Raw genomic sequence first — 9,416 nt, forward strand, 5'->3', positions numbered from 1 at the left:
TCAACCTTGTGGGCTCAAGTGATGCCCCGCCTCAGCCTCCTGAATAGCTGGGACCACAAGCATGCACCACCATGCCCAGTTAACTTTTGTTTGTAGATAAGGTCTCACTATGTTGTTCAGGCTGGTTTTGAACTCCCGGACTCAAGCAATGCCACCTCAGCCTCCCAACGTGCTGGGATCATAGGTGTGAGCCACCACACCCAGCCACCCTTACCTTTTAGAGATATACACTGAAATGGTTATAAACAACACTTGGGATATACTTCAAAACTTCAGTGGGGGAGGAAGGAGTGGGCAGAGATGAAACAAGATTGACTGATTTTGAGTTTATAATAAAGTCAAATGAGAAATACATAAGTATTCATTTATGTAGGTTTGAAATGATCTATTATAAAAAAATTTCTAAAGAATAGAAAAATACAGAAAACAAAATATTTCTTAATATTTGAATAGATATGAAAAATCAGACTACCACAATCCCATGGGAAGAACCCTCTATTAAAAGGCTTTTCTGAGACACTGTCCTAAACTCTTGGCTCCACAGGAGATAGGGAAGAGGCCAGATGGGAAAGTCAGCAAAGCCCAGCTCCTACTGAAGCTTCTGCTGAGAAATTCCAACTCACTGAAACCCAGAAGCCTGCTAGCTCAGTGTGCAATAAACGAGCATCCATGATTCAGGTAAACAGAATGATGAGTGACAACCAGCCCCCAGAGGCTTCCCCAATCCCCACCTGCCTTTGGAATTCCAGCCTTTGGGGAAGGCCATGCTCAGGCCAGAAGCCTCAAGCTGAGTCTGCCTGGCTATCAGCCCTGCCATCAGCCCTGCCTAGCTGCTCTGATAATTGGGGAGGGACGGAAGCTGATTTTGCACGTGGATCTCAGTATCACAGAAGAGCAGCAGCAGCCCTGTGTAGATATCTCAGATACAGCTATGACCCGGTCAGTGCAGCCTCGTAAGCACAACTAATGGGCCAGGAAGACCAACGAGGGTCATTTGCTAAGTCAAAATTAAACACCATGCTACCTGCCAAGAACAGGTGATAAAACCACATTTCAAAGTAAACTAATACAGCTTTGTGTTAGTCATCATCATTTACCTTATTTACAATGGAAAATGAAAAAAAAAAATCTCAGTAAAAGAATCTTGTAGTAAGCAGCATCAGAAGACAAACCACATTTCGCAATTATAGCACACTGTCAACAAAAGACAAACTCACTCAGCCAGGGTTCAAAGGCACAGCACAACAGTGACACAGCAGTCACTCCACACTAGTTATGCAGCTTCCAGAACTTTAACAGAAATGAAATCCTTTAGTGATGGCACAATAAGGAATCTTCAACAGTTTACAAATATTGCATCATCTCATTTTTAAAGAAATGTGTATTTTTTAAATGCCTACAAACATCTTCATTTTTCCTGACTTGGCACTCATGCAAAACAGGTTGCTACCAGCTCATCATCCCCAGTGGGCGTCCAGGACCCCGAGTGCCTTGGATGACAAGGGTCTAGAGTGCAGAGACCATTTAGTAGCAAGAGGTAGGTGGTGAATGCATTTCAGGGCAAAATGCTGACAAAGCCGTGAAAACAGGCCCAGAGGATTTGCAGGAATATCCACGGGTTCTGAAGATCAAGTACATCCACAAGATGTAAGCTCTACGAGGTCAAGGGCTTCTCCCCGTTTTATTCATGGATGCGTCTCAAGCACCCAAAAGAGTTCCTGGCATGTTACAGGGCCTCAATAAATACTTGGGAAATGGGTCAAATGAGAATGGTGAGAAAATAATGTTATGTACTATAAAGAGCCATCAAATATAAGCGTCAATACCAGTTCATCTTTCAGACTCATTTTAATGATACCAGTTTTCTAGAGAACTGTTTTTTAAAATACTCTAATGTTTACTCAGTGATCAACAGCAAAATAGTAACTTCCTAATAGTTGGTGTATTGACAGTTGTTATAGTGCAAGGAATAATGGATGGGGAAGTTTTACAGATGAGGACAGAATGTCAGCCCAACACAGAGGAGGCTCTAAGTAATGTAAAATCCACACAGCTGCCTGACAGCAGATCCCGGCTGGGGTGGGAAGATCCAGGGAGGAGCAGGAGGGCAGGAGTGGGGGTGGGAAAACACTCTCGCGGGCACGCAGCACAGACACCCTGGAAACATCTTGGGTCATGAGCTGCTACATGTGTCCCCAATGCACAGCACAAGCCCCAGGAAAGTAAGGTCTCGTCTTTCATTCACCACTGCATTCCCACGGCCAGCAGTGCAGAGGATGTCCAATAAATGTTTGTTCAATGGAAAAGAGAGGAGGTGGGGGAAGAGTCTAAGCTAATGACCCTGCAGGCAGGACAGAGCCCTCAGGAAGATGAGATCCCAGTTGCCAGCACATGTCAAGGTTTTGCCTTTACTCCCAGCCTTGTTCAGTGAGGGGACATGGACAATCCACTGAAGGAGAAAAGCTCAGCCTGAACTGAACCGCAGGAGACTGCTTCCCTCAAACACAGGAAGAAAAATTGTTTAGCACCACTTGGGTAAGAGATGGGAGCAGCTGTGCTCCGGAAGCTCTAAGTAAGCCAGGCCTTGCCTTTCCTGCGTGTGTGAGTGGGTGGTAAGGCGATGGGACCAGTGCTTTCTGGCAGCTGTCACTGTGCGCCCCGCAAGGCCCTGCAGTGAGGGCGAATGACAGTGCTGCCTGCCACCTACTGTGCTCACTGCACCAGCGGCTCCTGGCGGTGCTGGGTCTTCTGGTGCCGGTTGAGGATGGACCTCTGGTTGAAGCTTCGCCCACAGGCAGGACAGTGGTAGGGCTTCTCCCCTGTGTGGATTCTCTGGTGTCGGACCAGCCGCTCCCCTTTGCTGAACCGCTTCCCGCACACTTGGCACCCATACGGCTTCTCACCCGTGTGGGCACGCCGGTGCACTGCCAGGTTGGCATTCCTGCTGAAGCTCTTGCCGCACTCGCAGGTGTAGGGCTTCTCGCCAGTGTGCGTCCTCCGGTGCACCTGCAGGTGCTGCCTACGGCTGAAGCTCTTCCAGCAGTCCCCACACTTGTAGGGCTTCTCCCCGGTGTGGCTGCGCTGGTGCACCTCCAGGTGGTGTCTCTGGCTGAAGGTTTTCCAACACTCGCTGCACACATAGGGCCTCTTTCCCAGGTGAGTTCTCTGGTGCTTCATCAGGTACTCTCTCAGGGTAAAGCCCTTCCCACACTCCACACAGCCATAGGACTTCTCCTCTTCATGGGTTCGCTGGTGCCTGACGAGATTGGAGCTCCGACTGAATCCTTTTCCACACTCGGGGCACTGGAAGGGCTTCCAGAAGGAGCTGTGCGTTTTGACTTCGTCAGGCAGGGGGATGGAACCGTGCTGGGGAGGAGGAAGCCCAGGCGCACCACCCCCAGAGCTACCGGGCTCCTGCTCACAGGCCCTTATGAGCCCAGGGCCCTGGAGAGCAGCTTCCCCAAACCTCTCTGATGTCAGTGCCGCCAGCGCCCCTTTCAGGTCTTCCTGGGGGGGTTTTGCCTCCTTTTCCTTGCTCCCAATGCCTACAGGACAGGAGGAGATAAAGATTGATTCTGTGGTAGCCATTTACATGTTAGAACTCTGCTTCACAGGGGTCCTGTTGACAGTTCCTTCTCTGTTTCCTTCGACCAACAACCTCAACTCAGGCTTTCCTGACTTCTTTCCACCTCCATGTCTTTTTACAGAAGAGTATGCCAAACTCCAGTGCCACCCACTTATCTTGCTGCTAATCTAGACTCTTACTTCCTTCAAAATGTAGCTCAATAAATTTCCTTAAAGACACTCACCATGATTATTTTCTTACTCTGGGCCTCTTCAGCACTGTGCACCTACTTTATTATTCGGTACCTATTTACATGCCACCTTGTTGGAAATGCTGTCCCCACTCATCCAGATGTCCTGTGCCTTCTCTGAACAATTCCACGCCTGCTGTAGCACGGGGCAGCATGAAGTTCTCCAGACCTTCCAGGTGCCTGCTCAGCTCTCTGTCCTGCCCACATGCTCCATCTGCCTAACCAGGTTTATTCAACTGGGTCTCCTAGGAGGCTGGCAGAGGACTGACTCTGGGAAGACGCTTGCTAACTGCTGGCTGAATGAATGAAGCAGGCTTCACTGAGATTCCTGCAGGAGAATGCCCCCGGTAGCACATTTATCAGGACTGAGGCCGTGACGCTGCTGAAATGCTCGGCCTCACCCTTCATCCTCACTCCAATCCTTCTTCTCTCTCTAGATTAATGGAACAGGTGCTTACACAAGAGTGAGAGGAAAGGGAGGAGAAAAAAAGAAAAGGTATTGGGGAACAAAGAGGCCAAGAGAAAAAAAAGAAAGGGAGAAATAAGTGGCACTTAAAGGGGAAAAGAGTCCTTTTAGGCAAGGTGATTAGAAGGCAAAAAAAATGACATTATATGCCTCCTTGTTTGATAAAATATGAAATACATACATATCAGCTTGGATTTGTTTTTTCGTTCTGTAAACTTTTCATGAAAGTAAAAGTGTACAAACCATTTATGTTTTGTACATCCAAAGAATTTTATTTTTATTCTTTTGGATCCAGCGCTGGCTAAAAAATTTCAAGTTACCCTTTTTTTTCCTTTTTGTGAAGATGGGGGTCTCACTATGTTGCCCAGGCTGGTCTCAAATTATTGGGCTCAAGTGACCCTCCTGCCTCTGCCTCCCTGAGTGCTGGGATTACAGGTGTGGGTCACCACACCCTGTGCAAAGAATTTTCTTAATGAACCCAACCTGGTAAACAGCATTCAGTTCAACAAACAGAACATAACCAACCACTAGAAGCCCCCTTTTTCATCTCCTCCATTACTATACCCTGTCCCCAAAGGGAACACACTGTCCAGACTTTTTTTTTACCTGTTCTTGAACTTCATGTAACTGTCTCACACATTGTTTCTGGCCTCTTCTGCTCAATATGTTTGTGACATTCCCCTGTGTCAAGATCTAAAGCTGCAGCTTATTCTTTTTCATTGGTGTATAGTATTCCACTGTATATGTATGTGTATATATGTGTACATGTATGTTATATAGTGCAATAAGTAGGTTAGTATATGTATATATAGATTGTAATATACATTGAAATATATATATAGGTTGCAATATATATATTGTAATATGTATAGGTTGCAATATATATTTTACAAATTAGTAAGTAGCTCGCAATATACATATTGCAATATATATAGGTTGCAATATATATATTGCAAATTAATAAGCAGGAATTAATTTGACTGATGTTCATTTGGGTAGTTTTCAGTTTTGAGGTGTTATAAACAGGAAAAGTAAAACTAAATACAATGCACAAACCACAACCAGATCCTAGGGAAATCTGACTATGCACTAGATGTTACATATATGGAATTTGCGTTTATTTTCTTATATGGAATTATGCTACTGGACTATGTTGGGAATGTCACTGTTAGGCATATGCTGAAGTATTTATGATTGAGACACTTCCAACTTCCAGATCATTCCAAAAAAACACACATTATACAAATAAATAGGGCAAATGTTAACAATTGGTGAATCTAGATAAAGGCCTAAGTGTGTTCCCTGTACTAGTCTTAGCTATTCTGTATGTTTGAAAATTTGTATAGCAAGAGTTCAAAATATAAAACTGGGGGAAAAATAAATACAATAAGATATCTAAGCATAAATACAGACACTGGGAGAAAGACGCAGTAGTGGAAGAGAAGGGACCTAGCAGTGAGAAACCTGGGTCTAAAGTGCTGCACTGGCTGCTCAATTGCTGTGTGATCATGGGAAAATCAATTAACCTCTCTGAGCCTTACATTATTCACCTTCAAAGTGATTTGTACACTCATGAAGTTTGCTGCACACATGGAGCAGGAATGCAATGGCTGCTGATATTATTTTAATCCCCAGACCATGTACCTGACTTGCAGCTACTTCCAGGGACTGTCCACTTAGATCTCAAAGTCAACAAATGGAATTTTCCATTCTCCCTCCCCCTTAGGAAAATGCTTCCCTCCCTTTCTGACAGTAGCAACATAACTTTTCCAGTCTCTTAGCCAGGATCCTAAGACAGAGACTCCTCTTTGACTCTTCTCTTTCCTCTCCTCTGGCCAATCTGTGGCCAATCCTTGGAAGCATGTTTCAGTAAACCCCCTTCTTCATGGCCACTGGCCTGGTTCCTGCTCTTACCCTGGTGCCTACACGATTTCAAACCTCCAGATTGGCTATAGCCTACCATCAATCCAATTTTCCTCAAGTAAAATTTTCATCACGTTACTCTGTGCAGAAAAAAATTTAAAACGAGGAGCCAGAGTCAAGGCTGGCTATATCCTGCCATCAATCCAATTTTCCTCAAGTAAAACTTCTATCACGATACTCTGTGCAGAAAAAGTTTTAAAACAAGGAGCGAGGGTCCAGGCTAGCCGTATCCTGCCGTCAATCCAATTTTCCTCAAGTAAAACTTCCATCATGTTACTCTGTGCAGAAAAAATTTTAAAACAGGGAGCCAGAGTTCTCATGGCCGGCCTCACTCTGCTCACTCCTACCTCCTCCTTACACCTCTGAGCACTGATCTTTCACTCCAGGACCCTCGCCATCCTGGGAACCTGCCTGTAGAGTCCTGCATTCAGGTTTCTGCACCTGCTACTTTTTGCGTGATTCCAAATCATTTTATGAGTTCCTACTCCAGTTCTTGTGACCATTACTGCAATTACAACCCAGATGACAAGGTCTGCACTTCATCGTTCACTAATGAGAAGAGACAAAAAACTGGAACTGATCTGAGCAACCAGCTAGCCCAACCCTGCCCTATGTGCCCAGCCCCAAGTGCAAATCCCAGAAGGCCTAAAAGCTGGACAGTGAGTGGATGGTACACTCGGGAAACAGGCCTTCATGTCATCTGGCCTTGGCATACATGTTCAGATATGGGCTTGAGTTGCTCTGGGTTCTGAGACACTGAGCTGGTGAGGGGACAAGGACAGAACCAGAGTCTCCAGAATGGTCAGAAATGGCCAGGAGGGCATGAAAACCCTCTGCGAATGGGGGGCAGGGAAGAATCTTCACCACACAGCAGTATTATTAGCAGGGGAACACCTCTGAGGATGACCCTGGCACCAGGACATTGGCACCTTTGTCTGGGGCTCATCACTTGAGCCCCTGCTTTGTTCTGTCATCCTCTGCTATTACAGCAGTCACACATCTCCATGTAAAATATGCTGGCTTCTTTCTGCCACTCACGTCACTGTCATGCTGTGTCAACTGTGCCCTGGACCCAGGTCTCCCAGGAGCCCAGTTCCCCTTGCCCTATCCCACTGTTACATCCACTTGACCTCTTCCCGTGAACTCTAAGACCCCACAGGCAAGTGCCTTTATTTTTAACTCTTCATAGAAGAGACCAGAAAAGCACTGGCCACACAGCAGGTGCCAAGTGTACCTCTGTGGTGAATAAATGAGTGAAGGCTGATGGCTCATTCAAGAATCCCTTAGTAATATTTACACTACTAACTAAATGATCTAACACTACCATGGTCAGCACACATTTAGATGTATCACCTCCCTTGATCCTCACAGCACCATGAGGACAGATTCTATGAACAGTCCCATGGCAGAGCAGAGGAAACCAAGACCTGGAAAAGTCAAGGGAGATGCTCAAAGTCAGGGTCAGCGGGTGGTAGACGGCCAGAAAGGATTCTCTTATGTCCTGGAGGAAGCACAGGGATACTCTCACTCATCCTTCAAGGCATTTCAGGATAAGGAAAGGCCAGGTGGGGTCAGTACAGATGGATGGTCAGTGCACAACTCACAAAGAAGTGATGAGACAAAAAAGAAAGAAAATCAGAGAACAAGGAGAGGTCCATTCCAGCCACAGTGTTTCCTCTCCCCGCTGGTGTCCTCATTCCACCCACACAGATTCTTCATACTGCCCTTCACCCTGGCACCCACAAAGCCCTGCAGTGTGCTCCGATGGCAGACCCTGTGGGCTCTCTCTCGCTGATCCTCCTCCCATGAGATGCTGTCACACACGACGGCCGCATCCCCGCAGGCTCTGAGCCCAGGTCAAAGCCAGCCACCACCTGAGGCCCAGAGCAGCTCTGCTTCCTCTGCAACTTGGGCCACTTCAGCCTTTCCCGTCATGAAGCCCCCTCATGTCCTCCTACGTGCACACTATGAGCACCGACGCTTTTGCGCGCATTAGTCCTGCCTACTTCCTGACCCAAGAGAAAGCCACAAACACAGGGCCCACACGCAGGAAACACTCAATAAATATCTGAACACGCTCAGACGCCCCATCTTTTGCTGTTGGTATCTTGCTTTCAAGCCCTTAGCGTCTTTATTAATCATGTATACAGTGTAGGTGTTTGGGGATCCTCGTGACCTACCTGTCTCCACATAGCCAGAATAACGGCCTCATGTTTTCCTGCTCCATCATTCAGCTCCTCGTGCCTGTGGCCCATGCTAGACCCATTTACCCGCCTGTCATGAACTCCCCCTTCCTTTGCCAGGTGCGCCAGAGCTACAGCAGCATCCTGACCTGAGCTTTCAGAACTCCCCAGCTCCTCACCTGTGGGTGGAGACAGTCTTACCTGGAGAGACCCTGCAGTCCTGCGGTTCCACATACTCTCCAAAGCAGTCTATCTGGGCTGGGGTCACATGCCTCCACTCCTCCTCAGGGAAGGCCAGGGCCATATCTTTAAATGGCCCCAACCCCTGCAACAACAGGACATTGCTATGAATAAAGAAAGAATCCCAGGCCGAAGGCAGTGGCTCATGTCTATAATCCCAGCATTTTGGTAGGCTAAAGCAGGGAGGATTGCTTGAGGCCAGAAGTTCAAGACCAGCCTGGGCAGCAGGACAAAACCCCATCTCTACAAAACATATAAAAATTAGCCAGGACTAATTTTTATTAGTCCTGTGGCGCACAGGCCATAGGTGGCGCACACATACGGCCCCAGCTACTGAGAAGGCTTAGGTAGGAGGATCACTCCAGCCTGGGAGGTCAGTGATGCAGTGAGCTGGGATTGCGCCACTGCACTCTAGCCTAAGTGACAGAGCAAGACCCCGTCTCAAAAAAATAAAAAACTAATCTTAAAGGCGAAGAGCCTAAAAGCAGGAGTGAACACAGGCAATGAAAGGAGGAAGAGCAGAGCCTGAAGATGCCCTGAGGGCAGAACCAGCTTCCTCCCAACAGTCTAATGGGAACAGTCCACTTGTTTGAGCCACTGCAGTTTTGAGCCTCTGCAGCTGGGGTTCAGCTTGCCCCACAACCAAGGCACCCCATTTCCACTCTGCAGTAGCCTCCACTCACACCTCATGCTTGTCAGAGACTGGCAGCCGCTATTTACCTTCTCATCAAGAACAAAGTTCACATTCGGGCAAGCCCTGTCTTAAGAACGAGGCAAAAAAAAAAAAAA

The 9,416-nt window shown here is 47.1% G+C and overlaps 1 protein-coding gene across 4 annotated transcripts in view; it reads right to left on the reverse strand.

Moving 5' to 3' along the window:
* Positions 1 to 307: 307 nt before the first annotated feature.
* Positions 308 to 9,416, reverse strand: part of ZSCAN25 (zinc finger and SCAN domain containing 25) — a 17,969-nt gene continuing 8,860 nt past the window's right edge. For all 4 annotated transcript variants that reach the window (XM_017533662.2, XM_017533661.2, XM_017533660.2 and 1 more), the window contains 2 exons: positions 8,589 to 8,712; positions 308 to 3,545 (listed from right to left, as the gene is read on the reverse strand). In XM_017533662.2, coding sequence (XP_017389151.1) covers positions 2,713 to 3,545; positions 8,589 to 8,712 — 957 coding nt within the window. In that variant the 3' untranslated portion in view covers positions 308 to 2,712. The remainder of the gene's footprint in view (positions 3,546 to 8,588; positions 8,713 to 9,416) is intronic.

Source organism: Cebus imitator, unplaced genomic scaffold (genome assembly GCF_001604975.1).
Source record: "Cebus imitator isolate Cc_AM_T3 unplaced genomic scaffold, Cebus_imitator-1.0 Scaffold82, whole genome shotgun sequence".
Classification (NCBI taxonomy): Eukaryota; Metazoa; Chordata; class Mammalia; order Primates; family Cebidae; genus Cebus; species Cebus imitator.